This window comes from Amphiprion ocellaris, chromosome 11, assembly GCF_022539595.1.
Source record: "Amphiprion ocellaris isolate individual 3 ecotype Okinawa chromosome 11, ASM2253959v1, whole genome shotgun sequence".
NCBI lineage: Eukaryota > Metazoa > Chordata > Actinopteri > Pomacentridae > Amphiprion > Amphiprion ocellaris.
Genome location: NC_072776.1, coordinates 30,419,473 through 30,440,745, shown reverse-complemented (window position 1 = coordinate 30,440,745; position 21,273 = coordinate 30,419,473). Strand labels below are relative to the sequence as shown.

Genomic DNA, 21,273 nt, shown 5'->3' with positions numbered 1-21,273 from the left:
ACTCGTCCGTGTTGTGTTTACTGTACCTCCCGCCACCAGTCCCGACTCTCCGAGCTGAATGGCGACTCCGAACCCTCCCAGCTTCACCGGAGCCGAGTTTTCTTTGGACGCCAGCAGCACACAGTGAGGCTGAGAACGAGAGAAGACAGGCTCATGATCTCATGGTTGTCTTTATTTTATTTTTTTTTGCTAATTAAAGAGCAACACCCTCCTATAAATAACAAAAATCACATGTGTAAGACACACCCAAACCCTCAAAGCATCACCCACCATGACCACACACAAATACCCCCGAGTGTAGGAGGATCATGGAAGTGATATAGATTTTAAGTTTTGCTTCAGTGTTTGAAGCAGAATGCCAGTTTTTTTTAGCTGCAGTCTGAAAGTTTCATCGAGTTAATTAAAGTTTGTTTCTGCCATAACCAAGACGTCTCCTGCTTGACAGAACAGAACCACAACGACAGAAAAAAAACAGCAGTTGCTCAATGAGAAATGAATCAAAATGCAAATGAATCACACCAGACACACTTGTGGGGTGACAGTGGTAGAATGTTTAAACTCACATTGTTCTGAAGGATGAATCATTTATTTATCACATAACTTAACCATGGCTTTGATGCATTATGTAAATTTACACTTGATTCTTTCACATCCTCTTCACCTCTTTTGACTCCCTAGAGCTAATTTCCTTAGAAACGTGTGGCTATATTTATTTTCTATGGCTTCATAGCATGTGTGAATATACAGTTACATTTGCATCTGCAGTCTCGAACAAAAGTTTCCGTGCACTAGTAAAGATTGTGTATCTCATGATAGTTTCCAATGACTCCTACAACTCTGAATTTTCTATGCTGGAATCACTGAAACACATTCTTCTTCATAGATTGACTATAGCCTTCTGCAAATATGACTAAATCTGCTGGGTCAAAAATACACACACAGCAAATATCAGTTTTGATGATGTAGAAAGCTGTGTTAATCGCATTTTTTACTGGCATGGCCTCTTAAGTTTTTGTGATTGACTACAGCTGGTGATGCAGGCCTTGGTGCCTATAGTCATGTTTGTTTAATGTCACCATGAGCTGAGAGGCTGCCATGCAAGAAGGAAGTTCTTTCTCCCGCTTGACTGAAGTTTGTTGCTGATCACATGACCAAAGAAAAGACCTTCTGGAGGAGAGGTCTGCGGTCAGATGGAACAAAATCTGAGATATTTGGTCACAATTACCAGAAATATGTTTGGAGGAGAGATGGGGAGGCACAAAAATCTTAAGAAAACCATAAAAAAGTCAAGCATGGTGGTGGCGGTATTATGCTCTGGGGCTACTCTGCTGCCAGTAGAACCGGTTTACACAAAGTAAACTGACTTTTTAGAAAAACCTAAAATCATCAGCCAGAAGGTTGGATGCAGTTGGTTGTTTGAACAAGACAATGACCCCAAACGCACATCAAAAATAGTAAAGAAAGGGCTAAAATTAAATATTTTCCTAAATATTACACACTTTACGTATTGTAGATTAGCTGTAGTACCTGGTTGTCTGGTCGTACAGTTTAAAAGTTTAGCAACCAGAGGAGGAAGGTTGGTTCCGTGAAGAGCATTTTAAGGGTTTAGTTTGTAAAGTGGCACCATGACAGAGCCTTCTAAGAGTCAGGACTAATTAGGACATCATGTATAATGGTCACTCTTAGTGCTGCAGTTTTGTCAGTAATATCAGCAAAAGACGAATAAAAACTGCTGAATTTAGATTATCAGTTAATCAGTTATTGATTGATATCTGTCTTATGACGTGTGGCAGTGAATGTAAAAGGATTGGACTTAGGTTCTTACCGTTACTGATCAGCATAAATTTGCCTTCATCATCCCAACTTCTACAGATATGCAAAGAGGATAAATAAAAAGTTTATGAGTGGTCTGTGAAACATAACTGGTTTTGAAACCTTGCTTAGGAGAAGCTTTAGTTTCCAGGCTGACTTCATGCATAAATCTAATTTTGTGCACAGTGCACACATCATCTGTTACAAGCCTTTCCTCTGTTACAGGATTTCACCATGATGATCCCATTGACCCTGAGCTTCCAAATTTAGAGTTTGCAAGCTTGGGTGGCAATTTAAACTCAGCCTTGCTTTTCTCCGAGGAAATTGATTTAATTACTGTAAGGACATACAGCGGTGATTCGGGAGCCTTTTTCTTTCACAGTTGGCTACACTCTGCAGATTCCTCCATGTTATAATCAAGGCCCAAAGTGGAAAGCATATTGTATATAGACAAGTGGAGCATGCTCTGTGATCCCACTGCTCAGCCCTCATGTGTAATCAGAAGGTCTTTGCTGAGCCCAGCCCTGCCTTCCTCTGTATCTCTGCACGGAGGAGGGCCGACCACAGTTTAAAGTTTTCACTGTACAACATCACCGCATTCTGCACTTCAGCTTTTCTCTGTCAGCGTTGGACAGCACAGCTGGGGAGGGCTGCTGCTCACAGCTGCAGAGGTAATAATGGTCAGCGAGGGCCTATTTTCATTTGGCATCAAAATATACGAATGCTGAAAGCAGGAACTTGAGCGCGCGATGACACGAGGAAGGAATCTTGAACTTTACGAGTCTTTTCAGGACAGCAAATTCTGGATGATTTTTCCTACAGATTCCACTCAAAGAGATCTACTGCAGCGACTCAGAGGAAAATAAAAGGACCGCAAACACCATAAGTAAGCTATTATTCTGCTGCACAATCTGTGTGTGTGTGTGTGTGTGTGTGTGTGTGTGTGTGTGTGTGTGCGTGTGTGTGTGTGTGTGTGTGTGTGTGTGTGTGTGTGAGATTGAGGATACATTCTCACCTTCCACACAAGCGCACAGAAACAAGAGCACACGCTTTAATGTGAACTTCAATGACTCTGTGAGTACTTTGACAAGTTCCTCTTTGAAATTGCAGCAACATATTTCGGTTTTGTACGCCGCTAACTGCTGTGAGGTGCGAGCAGAGCAATTCTGTTCTCCCTTTACCACTGTTTCAGTAACTGATCTTCTGATATGAAAGCCTTGCAGTGAACTGACTCACGGCTGTTCAACTAGTTGTGGGTGTTACAATACTAAAAAATAAAACATTATGCACAGCTGACATCTTAATAATATCATATTCTTACCAATTTAAATGATCTAAATGTTAGTGCTGGTAAAGAAAGACATGGCAGGAGGTCGGAAAAGTTTTAGCAGAAGATTATTAACCCTCTGAACTCCCAAACCCAATGAGTGGTTAGGTTTTTTTTTTTTGCTCCTTTCTCATTTTTTACTGCAGTATAAAGTCCTGGACCTCTATGGAAACAACACAACCATAACTAAATGGAGACATACATTTTGAGCAGTGTGGCACAAATATAATGCTTTGAATCCTAAATAAAGGGAATTTCTTTGATTATCTATTATACAAAAAAATTGTCAAAAACTTGGAATCACATCTACAACAGTTTCTGGTGTTTTGGCACCTCTACACACTAGATATTTCACTATTTACATTTGATTTTTTTTCTTATTTGTCTCCTTTTAACTTTGTGTAAACACGGCCTGCAGTTCAGTGGAAAAGTCCCCAATTTTTTGCCAAGTGACTTTTGGTCGTGGAGTCAGTCATGGCTCATCAGTGGAGTGTAGAATATTTACGTTTTCCCATAATCTGGTGTTAATAATTTATTTTTGGGTGAAATTTTAAACGAGGCATGCAGATTGAAGTGATTTTGATGAATTATTATGATTTCAAACTTAGATTTGGTTAATTTCCCGAAAGAACATGACTTGTTCAAGGACTATCGGAAAGTTTTGGGGTTCAGAGCATTAAAAATGTTCATCTTTGACTTCTCTCAGTTTCCCCACAGCACTGTAAATGTAATAAATGTTAAACATGCTTTTTGTTTCACCGCTGCTCTTTCTGCGGCTTTTCGATTCCTGCTGGTCAGCTGGTGTTACACATCATTACCAGGCAGGATTAATGTTGATTCAGGGCTAATCCATAGAGCTGGATCTCAGCCATCATCACACTGACCTGCACTAATCAGAGTCCAACACTTTCCCAGGTGAACCAAAAAACTCCCAAAACATTCCACCAGTTTTTTTCTCTCGTCTGTTTGCAGGACTGAGGATCACAAAAACCACCATGACAAGAAACATCTCCACCACAGCCGCCACGACCGGGTTTCCTATGACGAACGTGACCACCGACTCCCAGCACACTTGTGTGGATTACGACGCTCTGCAGATCCCGCTGGCGGTGCTCTACTCTATAATCTTTGTCCTGGGTCTCGCTGGGAACCTGGTGGCTCTGTGGGTTTTCTTCTGTGTGCACTCGAAGAAGAACTCGGTCCGGGTGTTTCTCATAAACATTGCTTTCGCGGACCTGCTGCTGGTGGTGTGTCTGCCCTTCAGGATACTCTACCACAGTCAGGGAAACATCTGGAACCTGGATCCCACCCTGTGTAAAGTGGTGGGCAACGCCTTCTACATGAACATGTACATCAGCGTCACTCTGCTAGGGCTGATCAGCATCGATCGATACATGAAGCTCCATCGCAGTGCAGGGATGCAGCACAGACTGAGGTCAACCAGGTGGAGCGCCGCCCTCTGCGCCTTTGTCTGGACCACGGCCTTGACTTTAACTTTAGTGCTCATGATGTCAAAGAACCACTCACATTCAGACAGGTTGGTGACAGCTGTGATCACACTTTCATATCCGCACATTTAACCTTCTAAACACCACATCCTGTCACATTTTTGCTCACTGTGGGCTCATTTTTTGGAAACAGGACAACCATGACTAAAAGGAAAAGTCTGACAGTTTTATCACCATAAATTATCAATTAATAAAAAAATAAAGTTGAATTTATTTGATTAGCCTGTATTACAAATACTTGAAAAAAAATGATTTTTGTTTGTTTCGTTTTCATTTATACGTCACAATTTAAGTTAAAAACTAGTCAGCTTAATCTTCATGATTATTAAAGCTGTAGGGTTTTAGCCTTAATATTTCAATGTTACGTTAAATTATGTAATTAATAACACAATTTTTCAAGGGTTTAAGCCCTAGTATGTAAATTACTTAGACAAAGTCACACCTCAAATACAACAGGTTTTAACTCCACTATTTAATTTTTGTAAGTTAATTACCAACACTAACACAACACTAATTGTATTTATCAGATTTTACTGGAAAGCACTTTGGTGCAACGGCTATTGCTTAAAACGTGCTTCATAAATTATCAGTGACTTGAATCATCTCCCAGTTCATAATAGTCCCTGAATTTGCAATGTGGAACATGGAATTTTTAGTTTTCTAATGAATCTAGTTCGTGCAACTGGTTTATTTTTGGCAACTTTTTAAATCAAACCTATAGAATGAAGTGATTTGGGTTAAATGTCACCATCTTTTGCTTAGTTTTGGCTGGTTTTCTTGACAAAAATCATACATATTTAGTTCCAAGGTCAGTCAGAAAGTTAAAATTGGACGATTTTTTTTCTGTTTTTACAGTTTCTTGCTCTGATAAATGGCGTAATTTTGCCATTTCTGTGGAATTAAACCTGTCAGCAAGTTTCGTGGTTCAGAGAGTTAATTTTACTCCTTGTGACATTAACTAATATAACATGTTTGGTGTTTGCAGGTGTTTCCACTACAAGCTGCTCCATAACGCTCGGTGGAAAGCCTACATCAACATCTTTGTGGTGGTCGTCTTCTGGCTCGTGTTCATTGCTCTGATGGTGTCTTATGGGAAGATCGCGCTCAAGCTCCTGAAGGCGTCACAAGACAAACCAGACCTGCCCAACGCCTCCCACTACTCTCGGACTGCCAGGAAGTCCTTCTTCATCCTCTTCCTCTTCACCGTCTGTTTCGTCCCCTACCACATGGTCAGAGTGTTCTACATCAAAACCCAGATCACTGACACTTCGTGTTATTGGAGAGGCGTGGCGGACAAAGCCAACGAGGTGGCTCTGCTGTTTTCTGCCCTCAACAGTTGCCTGGATCCTGTCATGTTCTTCTTGTTATCGTCTTCGGTGAGGAAGGAGGTTTTGCGGTTGGTGAGCCGCGTGTTTTGTGTTCGAGATGTTGCTGTGAGCAGTGGCAGCAGCTCCACCTTGGACTGGGACAGCAGGACTGTGAGGACTGACAGAGGACCATCAAACATCAGCTCCACAAGCAACTTGAGGGATAAAGCAGCTTCTAAATGCAGCATAGATGGACTGTAACTGTAGAGCTTCCGTGTTTTCCAAAGTGAACTGGACTGCAGAGGAAGAAGTCAAGATATTTGATGTTCTCACCTGAGTTGACAATGACTGAAACGTTCCACCTTTCCACCACGGCCTTAAAACCAGTTTTAGTATGGTTTCATGCTGTTTGAACAATAAAGACAAAGTTGCAGGATGCTAAGGGGTCTGATGGACACCAATCAGCCACAAAATTAAAAGGATGGAAAGGTGGTGAATGATGTCAATGTTCTGCTGGGAAACCTTGGGTCCTGTATTCATGTGGAAGCTACTATGACACATCTAAACTTCGCTACAGAACTGTTAATTGCAGCGGGGCTCCCCCAGCAGGATAATATACCTCACCATACTGCAAAAACTGCTCAGAAACACGACAAAGAGCCAAAAGTGTTGACCTAACCTCCAAACTTCCCACATCCTAATCCAACTAGCCATCTGTGGGATGCACCAGAACCACCCTGCAACCTAGAGGACCCAACAGATCCACCGCCAAGATACTGGTTCAAGACACCACAAGAAACGTGAAGAAGTCCTGGGTCAGGATGGACCTGCACAACAGTAGCCAGGAGGTTTTAATGTTGTGGATTATTATTGTCTGTTTCTTTGTAGAACTGGGTTCACTGATGTTGCGGAGATCATTTTCAGTCACACAGAAGTCTGTTCTACTTCTTGTCCAATGGGAGTCTGTCAGGATGAGTTCACAGAATGTCTCTCATGCATTTAAAGGTGTAAAAAAAAAAGAACCCTGTCTGCTCAGGAGATCATCAGAAAGACAAGATAACAGTCACAAAAATGTAATAGTTATCGGCCTGGTTAACTACAGGATATCCTTGCAGTCACTGTAATACCAATTGAAATTCCAATTGTAGTCTCGTGCAATGTCCCGCCCACAGTACTCTCTGATTGGTTACACCAATCAACACTGATGGATAAATGTTGAAAAGTTCTCTTGTGATTAAACACATATAGAACATGAATAAAGGAACTTTAATAAGGATTTGTGTTGGAAATGTGTCAAGATTTAAATTTTTACTGCAAATACGTATATAATGATAATAATCAGCAATGACCCTGAAAAAAACAATCAATCCTTAATAGTAACGTAGGTCACATACAAGACAATTCACAACATTTAAATGAACTATTGTGATTATCGATTAATCAGTTTTAGTATGTTTTTCTTTAAATTTTTTTTGCTAAAAAGGGCCAAAATTCAGATTCCTCCTCTGTGACAATAGACAACATACTTCGGGCTGTGAACAAAATAAGTTATTGGGGAAACTGATTGACATTTTATAGAAAATATAAATCTGCACTGAAAATAATCATCACTTACAGCCTTAATTCATACAAATAAAGTGCTATGTGGCTGAGTTTTGGTGCATATATTTGGCTTAGTGACTGTTTGTGGATAATTTAACAGAAACTGAGAACTGCAGGGAGGTCTGCTGAACCACTGCAGAAAATAAATAAGTTTTAGAAAGGCAGACTTTATTACAGAAGTTGATGTTGCAGCACCAAACTTTATCTTTAGTTCTTGAGGAAATCCTGAACTTGATCTGCGACTTTCGGTGACAACCAGTAATCAGAAATATCTAAACAACAGACAAAACCACAACCGCAGCTATAGACTGCAGATACATCACATATCCTCCCCTTATTTTCTTTCTTTACTTGTTTAAATACTGCAGAAATATAAACCGAGCCACTGTGTGACTCTTCAGGCAACAATATTTCAGTAAGACAACATTGTGGGACAATTCTGGCAACACTGAAGGGAAGAAGGCAAACGTGAAGCGAACTTTCATGACAAATCATGATAGTGATCACAAGCTTAGAGTAAACTCAGAGGACCTTTTACTGAGACTAAAGCAGGGGGTTTCCTCATAAGAAGCCTATCTTTGTAAATGTCAGAGCCATTTGATATGTAAAAAGCGTCCGTTAAGAACTGTATTAGGACTTTATATTGTATGTTAATGTGCTTTACTTGTTTTCAAAAGTGTGCCAAGTCATGTTTTCTTTAGAATAAATGAGAATTTAAACAGTTCTCTGCGTGGTTGTACAGTTTGAAGGGAGGAAAGTGAGAAATGTGAGGCCTCGACAACACACCCAACTCTAAGCTTCTCAGCTGGAACAGCAGCGCCACCTTAAGGCAGAATAAGCAGAAAACAGCATGAGGAACTTTCCACAGGAGCAGCAGGTCTTAAGGACTTGTCACTTCTGTGCGGATAAGACGAAGTGACTCGACTTAAACTAACACAAACTACTTTAATGTGCATGTAAGGAAAAAAAAGTCTATCAAGTTGCAGAGAATCACTCAAACGACAACTCAAAGTCTATTTGTTTGCAAAAAAGAAAGCAAACTTTTAAAAAGGAAGTGAGAAGAAAACTGCTCACATGAGAATAGAGTCATGTAAAGCACTGCTAGCAACATTCACCGCATTTAAATGAATTAATGCACCACAGTGGCTGACACTCATCTTGTATTGTCTGCTATGATGTACGGTGAGAGACTAACAGCTTACGAGACATCACAGCCCACAAAGTACTGACCGTAAATCTACGGTTCAAGGAGGAAGCTGCTGCAGAAGATCGACCCGGCTGTTGACAAACTTTGGTTTTACCTTTATCTGGGATATTTAATTTAAAGGAGCATTTTTGATGCTGGCATCCTTTGGTGGTATGTAAGACTTGAACTCTGCTCTGTGATGATGTTAATTATGTGCACTTATTTGCCTTTTTGGCTATCAGACAAAAAGACCTAAACTGGACATTGGTTAAAAGTGTAGCAGTTAACGAGTCAAATAAATAAAACAGAAACAACAATCTTAAAACTGTGTTACATAAGATATTCTAATATCCTATGTATAAATATTTGCTGCATGTCTTTGCTAAATATTACATAAATCAAACATGTGTCAAACATGCTTTGTACAATGTAAAAATTACAGGGATGACATGAAATTTGAAAAACTGTAAATCTAAATTAATTTGTAGACAATGACAAGTTGTTTTGATCATAAAGTAAAATATTAGATTGCTCATTGTTTTTTTTGTCATTTTGTGTCTCATTTTTGTCATATTTTGTCTTGTTTTTTGTCTTTTCTTGTCCAATTTTTGTCGTTCGTCTCACGTTTTTGTTGTTTAGTTTCTCATTTTTGTCTCGCTTGTGTTGTTCGTCTATTTTTGTAATTCTGGGTCTCATTTTATTTGTCGTTTTGTTTCTCGCTTTTGTATTTCTCTTGTTTTTGTCTGTCCATTTTTTGTCATTTTGCTTCTTGTTTTGTCATTTTGTGTTTCATTTTTGTAATATTTTGTCTTTTTTTGTCTGACTTTTGCCATTTTGATCATAAAGTAAAATACTATATCATTCCGTTCCAGATACCTGTGACTAAATATTTTGTTATTAGTCACAGGTATCTGGACTCTGTGATCTGGAAGTTGTAATGTGTAAATGATAAACTGAGGCATAATGTTGTTGAAATTGCAATTATTTTTCTTCAGAAATTTCAGGTTGTTCATGATGTTTTGTAAAAAGATAATTCCTTAAATGTGTACATTTTTGCACTAAAACGAAGGAAAAATGTGGAGTTGTGGTTATTTATAGGTTATTATGTTATGACTTTACTGGTCTGGCCCACTTGAGATCAAACTGGGCTGTATGTGGCCCCTGAACTAGAATGATTTTGAAACCTCTGACCTAAAGTGACTTGTCTTCTCGTGTACACAGAGATCAGAAGAAATTTCAACATCGACGTCTTGCTCAAGGGCACTTCGATATAAACAGAAAAGAGAAGCAGTGAACTAAAAAAACAAGAAACCAAACTGACAACCGAAGCCACCTGTGGAGAGAGAACCGTTGATGCACCCTAATCCTGTTGAGCAACAGTTGGTAAGAAACAGAAGTCATATAAACTCAGAGGGTAGTCACCTTAACCTCACAAACTCCACTGAATAAATGTCTTCTGTTGGGTCGGTAAAGTTTGCTCCCAATACTGCATTTAAATCAAGATTTAACTGCTAAAGGTCGATGTAATTAATGCTTGGCCGGACAGCAGATTTTCCTACAAAACTTATGTTTAACACTGAGCTCAAAAATGCTAAAATCAAGCTGGATTCTTACACTAAAACTATCAAAAACATCACATTTATTATGCAAGGCAGCAAACTGTCTGCACTGAAAAATAGAGATGAATGCTCCATCTGCTGCCATTAAACCACCAACGGCACCATTCGAATCATTACACACAGTTTTAGGTCACCTTCATTTGCCACTTTTTCACAGCCAGAAATAACATTTATGAAGCTCTTTTTCAAGCTTTTATTGCTATTAATTAGACTATGAATAATAAAAATAGGAAAACAGATGAAAAGTAGCTGCTACTGCCTGATTTCAGCACCACGGGGGGTTTGGTTTGTTTTACGGCTGTTGGCACAAAGAAAGTTAGATTTTTTTTCTTTTATTGGAGTTAAAGTGAGTGGAGTTTATGATATTGTGCTGACGCGCTTCGATGGTGACAGCAAGAACAGCATGCATGCTGGTATCTTTATTAAAGTGAATCGGTGGTGAATCGCCCTCATGCATGAATCATACATCAATAATAGCCTGATTTCACACACGATCTGTGACGATGGAGGCAATGAAAAAGAGAAACGCTTGGGAAAAAACAGCACAATATCAATATTCTACTGAAATCGACTCCCCCAAAATCTCACAAATCATGTTTTCATGGAAACTCGCGTATCATGACTCCGCCTGGTTCCTCTGGAGTTCACACTGATCACACTCATCACTGTGAGTTACATGAAGGTTGAATGATCATCGCTGACATCCTGAAGGCAGCAGCATACCTCAGTCCAAGATATTTATAACATCTCTAGCTGATTTAGGGCAAAAGCAAAAACTATGACACCAGCTAATGCCAGAGATAAGTGTTTTAAAGTTCCTCATTCAGACTCTGAGCTGTTTCATAATCATCTGTGAGCTTGTGCAGATGTAAACATTTCTAATAATAATTCTCATTTTTACATAAATGATGTAAAAGAGATTTCCAGGAAAAAAATATCTTTTGGCTGTGTGTTTGAAAGGATCATTTTCTTTAAAAAAAAATAAAGAAAACCTGCAAAATTATAGCATTTATCAAAGTCAGAGACAGTAAAAACTGAAAAAAATTGTCAGATTTTCAACTTTTCAGCTGTCTGCAAATGCACCATTCATTACATGTGATTCTGTCAAAAAATAATCAAAAATCACAAAGCTTACAATTGTGCTATTTAATTGAAATTGCTTTATTCTACATGTCTTTTTTTTAAATCACAAAAATTAACTTTCAGATTCACCAAATTCTGTGAAAAGTAAAAATTCTCTGCTCCTCTGTGCAACTGAGAAACCCTGATTGACTCAACAACATCCAACCGTCATGTGGCAAAAATTCAGAAGGTTTTCGGCTGAACTGCAGGCAGTGTTTCCACAGAGAAGAGAGGAGACACAAGGAAGACGACGAGGAAAATCAAACACAGTGGATCAGTAAAATAAATACAGCATGGCTCAAACAGTGAACAGAGGAGCAGGTTGTTGAAGATACACTCTGCATGGTGAAACATCTTTACTAGATGTGCAGAGTTGTGGTAGCAGGGTTGCTATCTGCAGCATGTGGAGCCACTGTGAGAAGCTGGAAAACGACGGCGCATGCTGATTCCGATTTTCAACTTTTGTAATATAAACAATCAAGAAAATTCGACTTTTGTTTTGGTCTCTGTCCTTCTTGTGCCATTTCTGTAGCAGTGCAGGACTTCAACTGCAGTAAAAATGTGCCCACGGTGAATAAAAATGTGACAAGAGCCTAAAACAGAGGAACTGTTTGTGGTTCAGAGGGTTAACTATCTTCTGTGTTCTTGCAGATCAAATGGAAGACACCCTGCACACTCTGTCACCAGCTAATGCTTCCTCCGCCTCCTTTGATTACCCCCTCTGCCCCACCGCTGCTACTCTCTTCTTCCTCCCCACCATCTACATCCTGCTCTTCTTCACCGCTCTCCCGGGAAACCTTCTGTCTTTGTGGGTTTTCCTGCGCTGCATCTCCACCATGTCCCCCACCCACGTTTATCTGTCCCACCTGAGCATCTCCAACCTGTTGCTGTCCATCACCACGCCCTTCCTGGCAGCCTACTACGCCAGAGGACCGGTCTGGACGCTGAGAGGCGTCCTGTGTCAGCTCGTCCTGCACGGCATCACCCCGGTGCTGCACATCAACATCTACATCAGCCTCATGATCCTCACCTGGGTGGCCCTCAGCCGCTTCGCAGCCCTCATCCAGAACACCCATGCCTCCAGACCCAGCGCCTTCACCACCCTGCTGCCTCACGGCTTCTTCACGCGCCTCACTAAGGTCTCCTTTGCTAACACCGTGTGTGTGACGGTGTGGGCGGTGTCGGTCTGCGGCATCGTGCCGGGGACGGTTTACTACTCGGTGCATGAGGCGATGAGCCACGACCATGAGAAAGGAGGATGTGAGAAGGTTTGCTACAGCCCAGCGGTGGAGCTGGGAGGCAGCGTGTCTGGGACTCTGTCTGCGATGGTTATCAGCATATTCTTTGTGTTCTACCTGCTGGTGCTGCTGTCCTACATGATGGTGCTGAGGCACATCAGACGCTCACGTCGTGACGCTCACATCATCACCTCCAAGAGCCTGCTGAGCAGAGTGCTGAGAAACATCGTGGTCATCCAGGTGAATAGGAGTTCAGCTAGGTTTTGCATTTCTACAATTATGCACTGTCATAAACAAAAACAAGGATCTAGCCAGCAGAAACTCACCACCTGATTAAACAGATGCTGAAAAGGACAATTTACAGTTGAAGCTCTCTTTGCAAGACAAACTTCATCATGATTCTGAATTATTTCAAAATGTCTTTTTCCGTTTCTTAGTCAGATTTAGTTTAGAGTTACTTATTTGTTATCTCGGACTCAAAATTATGAAACATTTGGCTGAATTTTGAGAATTTCATGTTTTCAGACCTGACAATTTTCATATTTTCACCCTCAAATACAGCCAGAAACCAGTTTGAGAGTTTAGTGTTCGACGTCACATCATCAAAAATAGCAAAAAAAATGTTCAGAATGACAGAAATTGTCTAAAATCTTTGTATCTCCAGAAATAAAACTCTCGACATGAAATGTGGCGAGAACAGACAGAATAGTTTGATCAGATCAGAATGACTGAATGGATCCAGCAGAGGACACGGTTTAATTATTGGACCAGAAGATGGAAGAAAATGTAAAACCTCCAATCCAGGCTGGTATAGAGTCTCCATAAAGTTCCTGTAAGTGTATATACGGACGGATCCACAAGTGCCATAAAACAAGAATTTGTGATCATAATGAACTCTCTGAACCCCAAAATCTGCTGACTGCTTTGAAAAGTATATTATCTGAAAACAGACAAACATCAGATTTTTAACTTTCAGATGGTTCTTGACTCACCTGTGATGTACCGTTCTGCTGAAAAATCTAAGCTTGAAATTATATTTCATCAAAATCACTATATTCTACATGTCTGATTAAAAGATTTGCCAAATATTAACTGTTTGCATTTACCAGATTCTATAATACACAAAAAATTCTTCACTCCTGAGCCATGAAGCCATGAGTGACTCTGCTGTGACCGACAGTCACCTGACAAAACCAGCAAGTAGACTAAAAAATAAATAAAATAAAACAATTCCTATTACCTCCTGCACTGCCTGTAGGCACCATAGTCCTATTTATCACCCTTCAACTTGTTTTATGGCTCCTATTATTATCCAGGTTGTTTTCTCCTTGCTTGTGTTGTATCTACACTCAGATGTACATCGCTTTGGATAAAAGCTAAATGAAATTGTAGAACTGTACAATAGTAGCAACTAGTTGTAAATAATAAAATATCTGTAGGATTAGAGTCACTTTTGTTTTCCAGTATTTGTAACACCTTTGGGAAAAATGTTGAACCTGTTGATTGCAAGATTTTTCAATTTCTGTAAAGCAGATAATCAAAGAAATCAGTGTTCAGTTTTTTTATGATTTATGGCATTTTAACTTTGCTTCGCTACACAAAAGACATTTCTGAGTTTTCTCTCCTTCTAGTCTTGGGTGTGTTGTTTCTACAGAGGTGTGGGACTTAATATTCTAGGAAAATATGAGTTCAGTGAGCGAAAAATGTGACAGAAGCAAAAATAAAAAAAAGCCCACAGAAACTGCTGCGCAGGGTTCAGAGGGTTAATTCCTGCCTCTTGAGTCAAATATAAATTGGTGCAATCAGCCTTATTTTACTTCTGTTTCAGAGAACTGTTTTCTAACCAACTCCCCGCAGGTTGTTCTTTCTGTTTGCCTGCTGCCGTATCACATCTTCAAACCCATCTTCATCTCTTTGGCTCATGATCAACTTGAGCTGGCGCCATCCCCAGGCAACGACACCTGCAGCAGCTGTCACCCGCTCTCCATCTTCGTCGAGGTGACTAATTTCGTCTTAATGTGAATAAAATGATCCCTCACTGCTCTGAGGATTTATAGCAGCCGGCGTGATGAGTTTCTCTCTGCTCTCTCTCTAGCTGAAGAACTGCCTGTTCCTTCTGGCTGCGCTCAGAGCCTCGACCGACCCGGTGATGTACTTCGTGCTGGACAGAACTTTCCGTTGTCAAACCCTCAGACTTTTGCGGTGCAACGAGAGCATCGCCAAACGGAGACAAATATTCTGGACGACTAAAGAAAGCACCAATCAGAAGGTTGAACGGCTGGGGGAGGAAAACGTGGTGACGGCGACTGCAGAATTAAGTCAAAGTGTTTTGTAGCTGATTTTATGTTGAAAGAACTCTGTAATGTGTGTACTGAAGTTAATGTATTGCAACGATTACTTATTACAATTACAAATGCCAGAGTTAGAGTATTCAAGTATCTATGGAAAAAAAAACTACTTGAGTAGTGAGAAACTTATTCCTCTGTACCCCAAAACTCACTGACGGGTTTGAGACACAGTATCTTTAGAAAAATACTAATAAATCAGCAAAATTACAAGATTCATCAGAGCTACAAACTATAAAAACAGAACAGATCACCAGAATTTAAACTATCTAAAGGTTCTTGAAGTACCAATCCATGACGTGCTTATCACTTTAGAAAATTAATCAAATTTAAGCTCAAAATTGCGATATTTATGTGGAATCTGATTACTTTACATTTTATTTAAATTCTGTCAAAAAAAAAAAAACATTTGCTCTAACCAAACTCTGTAAAAAACTAAAAAATTCTGTGTTTCTTTCTGCAACCGTGAAGTCATGAGCAACTATCATGTGGCCAAGAGTCACATGACAAATATCCGGTTACTTTTCGGCTGAACTGCAGGCAGTGTTTATCCAGAGCAGACAGGAGACAAGTACGGAAGCTTTTCTAAAAGAAATTCAACTTTCTTTGTTTTTCTTCCCAGGATGTTTTTAAAATTAGAACAGTTTTGAGGTCTCTCTCCTTCTATTCATGGTTCTCTGCTTCCACAGACGTGCAGGACTTTATATTGCAGTGACAAATGAACCCATAGTGAGGAAAAATGTGTCAAACTACCAGAAACTGTTCAGAGGGTTAAGATGTAAATAAATAATAAATACAGGCATACTACTGCTACTCTTGATCTCCTCAGGTAATGTGTTGAACATGCACTTGTAAATAAAAATAACAGTCCAATGTGTAAAATGTCACATTATTATCTCCTAATTATCATCATCTGTTTCGTATTTCTCAAGAGGGATCCCAGAGTTCCCATGTGGATATTACAGTTCAATTATTTGCTTTGTTTGTTGTATAATATACTATGTTTTGATTTAATAAATAAATAAGAACATCCAATATGTGTGGACTACGTCTGTTACGTCAAGTAAATACAAGTGTCACTGATTCTTTGAACTTTGGTATTTCCAGGTTTTGAACCCTAACTTCCATCATGGCCATATCAAATAAAAGCCTGTTTGTTTGCAGGTATAATCTACTTTCTACCTTTTTCTGACTTCCTTCAGGCTACTTTGACGATAAGAAGTTCACACCTCCGCAGAGCTGCACAGATATTCATAGTACACCTCAGGGCAGAAGTGGAAGTACATTTTAAACATTTTTATCATTTGGCATTGAACTAATTAGCACTAAAAGGCTTGTGTGCACAAGACGCAGCCAGTTTAGAGTCAGTTCTCTGTTCTACCGACCTCAAACCGGCGTTTCTAAGAAGTGCTGTGGTCCTAATATTAACTGCTAGCGCTGTCTAAAAGCTCAACTGAGAGAGGGGTGAAAAGGGAACAGCGAGGCCACGGACTCTCCGTCTCATGTGAATCACCTGATGTGGTTTCAACCATATTCTGTAGGAGAATGAAGACCTGAGGAGACAGAAACATTACAAGCACCCACAGATGTGTGATCAGCAGGCTCAAGTCCCTCTACGGTTGCTGGTTAAACCCCTATAAACGTACAAATGTAGATGTTTTTTTCCACGAGAATAAACCTTTCCTGCCTTTAAATGTCTTGGATGTAACTACAGTGTTCATCTAGAAATTGCAGCAGGATAACAGAGCACCAGCATCTTTAAAGAATGAACTGCATTTCATATATTTAATAAATAAAAGTATTAGTAAAAGTAATGACTTTTCTCTAAAAATCAACTCAACTAAAAGCTATAATTCTGTTGGTTTACCCTCTGAATACAACAACCTGTAACATTTTTACCCACTGTGGGGTCATTTTTCACTAAAACATAAAGTCCTGCACCTCTATGGAAAAGGAACAACCATGACTAGAAGCAGAAAGAACTCAGAAATTCATTCTGTGCAGCTTTTGCCATAAATCCTACAAAATGAAAATCGAATGTCTTTAATTATTTAGTTCAGGTATTACCAATACTGGAGAAAAAATAGTGGCTCTTCATACTATAAATATTTTACTACTTATACTTTAACAGCCTCTACAAACCCAGTGTTTTTCTCACTTAGACTCTAGAAAGATGTTTCACCATGCTGAGTGTATCTTCAACAACTTGCTCCTTTGTTTACTGTTTCTGAGCCATGCTGCATTTATTTTACTGATCCACTATGTTTTATTTTACCCTCAACCTCTCGTGTCATCTCCTCTCTGCTTTGTGGAAACACTGCCTGCAGTTCAGCCGAAAAGTTCCTGAAATTTTGTTATCTTGTGCATACAGTATCTCCCTTTCTGCTAATTTTTAAATGAGACATGTACAATAAAGCAATTTTAATAAAATATGATGATTTTAAGCTTAGACTTGGTTAATTTTCCTAATGGAACTGCATGTTGTGGATAACTACTTCAAGGATTCTTCATATTTTTACAGTTTCTGGCTCTGAAAAATTGTGTAATTTTGCTGTTTTTTAAAAAAAGATAACATGTTTCAAACCCACCAGTTAGTTTTGGGGTTCAGACAAATGACGTTTGGCTGTTTAGCTCTTTTTAAAGAGCAATAAAACATTAACAAATATAAGAACCACATTCGGTACCGATATGCACTATAAGCTCCGCTGTTACAAAATGGTTTGGTTTTGGCAAACTTTTCCAACCTAACATGCAGAAAGAAAGTGATTTTGATTAATTATCAAGATCTTGAGCTTAAATTTGGTTAATTTTCCGCATGTAGACTTATAAATGGTTGTTGGGAAAAAAAAGTCCAATGATTTTCTCTGTTTTTACAGTTTCTGGCTCTGATAAATGGTGTAATTTTGCAGTGTTTTTTAAAAAAAGATAAAATGCTTCAAACCCACCAGTGAGTTTTGGAGTTCAGACAAATGAAGTTTGGTTGTTTATCTCCTTAAATAGACCAACAAAACTTTAACAAATATACTCTAAGAAACACATTTGATACCTACATGTACTATAAGGAAGCAGCTATGTGATCTGCAGTTGCAAAATGGTTTGGTTTTGGTGATTTTTTTCAGCGAGACACGAAGAATAAAGTGATTTTGATTAAATATCAAGATTTTAGGCTTAAATCTGGTAAATTTTCCACATGCACCCTGAAAAATGGTTGTTGGGGGGAAAAAAAGTCCAATGATTTTCTCAGTTTTTACAGTTTCTGGCTCTGATAAATGGTGTAATTTTGCAGTTTTTTTTAAAGATTAACATGCCTTTCAAAGCTGCTGGTGGTGGATTTTTGGGGTTCAGAGGGTTAAGATGCATTTCAGATTGTAGCCCGGGTCCTTTGTTGTTTCTCACTCATTTCTTTTTCATCGTGCCATCTTTTCATCTGGATTTTTAATGTGATATACAAAAAAAATGATGTAATTTTCAAGTATACATGGAAATGTTTGTCGAGCGTCCCTCATGTGCCACAAAAAGGCATAAATATTTAATATCTGTGTGTCAAAAACCTTGCTCTATAATTGTGAGTGAGAGACTGCAGAGTACACTGGTTTTTGTGCTGGAGGTGTGTGCGAGTGTTCTTGGAGAGTTTTCAGGGAAACAATGTTCTGTGAAGTGCGGCCCCTGCAGATGTGAGTCCCTCCAGGGGTCCTGGGTGGATTTTCAGGCAGAGAGAATCACATATCCTCCAGTGTGCCTCCCCCCGAGACTCACCCACAGAGGCCAGAAAAGCACACAGCACTGGTAAAGAAATGCAGCCAGGAGAGAAGGAATTCACACTGAGAGAGGAGGGTGGCTGCAAGAGCACAGGATGATAACAAGCGATGTGCTGACACATGAGCCACTTCTGCAGATACTGTAGAAACTGAAGAAAAGTCAGGTCAAAGTGTTGGATTGGTGGCATGAGATGGAAACAACGAAGTCGAGGTTTGAAACATCAAAACAAAATCAGTAAAAAGTAAAGAATATTAACAATTTTTGGGTGTTAAAATGCACCGCTATGACTTTCAATGCTGTCAAAACTATATGGACAAAGATGCTCTGTTTACACCATGTGACGACTACAGGAAGATGTAGGCAGCTGAGCTGAGAAAGATGGCGACCGCAGGTGGGAATAAAGGTGGGGTATTTCCCTACCAGTACAAGAATTACTATAAATACTATGTATGAGAACAAAACACAGAACAATCCACATGACGTAATAATAAATTATATAAACAAAGCCTGCTCCTGCTCATTGGAGATCCAGGGAATCTTTGGATTTCATGGGTTAATATGTGTATATGTATGTTTTTGTAGGGCTGAATCTATAGCTCTAAATTAGTCAATTTCCACAATAAATAAAACTGTAGAGTCTTAGTCTTAGTTTAGTAATTTATAACACTTTCAGGTCTTAGCTATATTTTTATATTAGTTGAAGCATCCATAATTCCATAATTTTAAAACACTGTAGTTTTAATATGTATAATAGTCAGGAAAGTAGTATTTTATGTGATTTTGGTAGGGTTTTGATCCATAAATGTAAATGACTCTGGTAAAATCGCACCATAAACAACGCTACAAGGTCTGAATCATAATATCTACGCCAATCATAATTTTTTAACTGGAAGATGCTTTGATTGTTGTCTTAAATGTGCTGCATATAAAATGTTGACTGGATTTGACTATTTTATCCTGTTTATATTCCATGTTCCATGTTGATTTTCATTATTTGTTTTATTCTAAAGCACTTTGGAACTTTGTTTTCAAAGGGTGCCATTCTAATAAAGTTATTATTATCACTGAGACTTCAGCCTTGCGATTAAACATTTACATGTAGCATCTATGCAAAAATGAAATTATAAAGCTATGCTATAGATTTCTATCTCTCTGGAGACAAAGTGAACTGTGATAGTCTGAGTATAAGTAAGGATATTCTCATATATGATGACTAAATATTCTTTTTGAATGGAGAGATTACATGTGTAATTACCATCTTCTACACAGTATTACATTACGCGCTATGAAAATAAGAAACCATTAACATCCATTCATATTTACGAGTGTGATATCTTCAGAAATCAAGAAATGTTCCTTTTTTTTATAGATATGTTAATGTTAATGCACTATAAGACTATCTAAGTCAGTGAGTTAGATTACGGCTATTATTAACTGGACACAATATATTTTGACCAAAATAGTGTCTATTCTATTGCTTTTTTCATGCATCCATCATGTACTTGTTACAAACATTCTGTAGTAAAGTCATTTACATCAGCTCAACTAACGACGTAACAACAGCGGTCGAACAAGCAGGTTAGAAATGTTGATTTTTAACACACTAAATGGCTTAACTGTGGTGAAATGTGCATTTAGATTCATTGATATAGATATGAAAGCAATAAAGAGTGCATTTGTAGTTTTAGCCAAGCACCAGTTCTTATATCAAAGCCAGTGTCCCCTTATCATCTGATCTGTGATTGACGTTCAGTTTCTTAACCAGTGTCGCCTCTACACAGATCTGCAGGTGAGGAGTTCAGTATTTTTCTGCCACCAGTTTCTGCAGTTTCCCATCAACCCTGCATCCATCCAGCTCCAGCAATCAGACCTGTAGGTCATCTTGACTCACAGAAACCCACTGCAGAGGTCTCTAAGGCAAATGAAAAGAGCGTTTCTATCAAGTCACAGCGTTTTTCAGCTCAATTACAACCGCTGGACACTGATTGGAGGGGCTGTAGTGACTGTTCAAATGTAGAATTTAGCAAAGTAAGGGTGAAATGTTCTATCTGCACGCATATCTAACCTCAAACTTCTTGTTATTACAAGATTCCAGTTTTCCCATTAACCACAAAAGACTTCACATCACCAAAACAACAACCTCTCAATAACTTCCTTGTTATAAGGTGTATTTTGTAAGTATAGAAACACCCATGGGGAAACTTAACCAACACAAACTGAATGTCATTAATTAAACTGAGAGAAAGGTTCATTATCGCCCGAAGAGACGGCCAGTAACATGTTGGGGGTGTTTGTTTGTTATGGTTGTGGGTTGCTATCGCTCTTTCGTGCACCTCTGGATAATTACTGTGTGTTAGCATCAGCGATTCTTAACAATTGCTTAGCCCAATTAATGCTGCATGCATCTTCCGAATGATCGTTCCTCACGTCATTCTTCCGGTTGCTCGG

General features: G+C 39.0%; 3 protein-coding genes across 20 annotated transcripts in view; 2 read left to right on the top strand and 1 right to left on the bottom strand.

Moving 5' to 3' along the window:
• caska (calcium/calmodulin-dependent serine protein kinase a) overlaps nt 1–21,273 on the bottom strand; it is a 199,140-nt gene that overhangs the window by 56,307 nt on the left and 121,560 nt on the right. For all 18 annotated transcript variants that reach the window (XM_055015327.1, XM_055015332.1, XM_055015326.1 and 15 more), the window contains exon 6: nt 27–129. In XM_055015327.1, the coding sequence (XP_054871302.1) occupies nt 27–129 (103 nt within the window). The remainder of the gene's footprint in view (nt 1–26; nt 130–21,273) is intronic.
• LOC111570832 (probable G-protein coupled receptor 34) lies at nt 2,437–7,230 on the top strand. Its single transcript, XM_055015344.1, has 3 exons — nt 2,437–2,698; nt 4,112–4,676; nt 5,633–7,230. The coding sequence occupies exons 2-3, from the start codon at nt 4,135–4,137 to the stop codon at nt 6,213–6,215; spliced, it is 1,125 nt and encodes a 374-aa protein (XP_054871319.1). The 5' UTR covers nt 2,437–2,698; nt 4,112–4,134; the 3' UTR covers nt 6,216–7,230.
• LOC111570831 (probable G-protein coupled receptor 82) lies at nt 8,433–16,028 on the top strand. The gene is made up of 5 exons (XM_023273776.3): nt 8,433–8,913; nt 9,964–10,125; nt 12,135–12,961; nt 14,579–14,719; nt 14,817–16,028. The coding sequence occupies exons 3-5, from the start codon at nt 12,140–12,142 to the stop codon at nt 15,054–15,056; spliced, it is 1,203 nt and encodes a 400-aa protein (XP_023129544.1). The 5' UTR covers nt 8,433–8,913; nt 9,964–10,125; nt 12,135–12,139; the 3' UTR covers nt 15,057–16,028.

Coding starts and splice junctions, on each gene's coding strand:
- LOC111570832 (XM_055015344.1), top strand. CDS start 4,135: ATGACAAGAAACATCTCCACCACAGCCGCCACGACCGGGTTTCCTATG. Junction 4,677..5,632: donor AACCACTCACATTCAGACAG/GTTGGTGACAGC, acceptor TGGTGTTTGCAG/GTGTTTCCACTACAAGCTGC.
- LOC111570831 (XM_023273776.3), top strand. CDS start 12,140: ATGGAAGACACCCTGCACACTCTGTCACCAGCTAATGCTTCCTCCGCC. Junction 12,962..14,578: donor GAAACATCGTGGTCATCCAG/GTGAATAGGAGT, acceptor AACTCCCCGCAG/GTTGTTCTTTCTGTTTGCCT. Junction 14,720..14,816: donor CGCTCTCCATCTTCGTCGAG/GTGACTAATTTC, acceptor CTCTCTCTCTAG/CTGAAGAACTGCCTGTTCCT.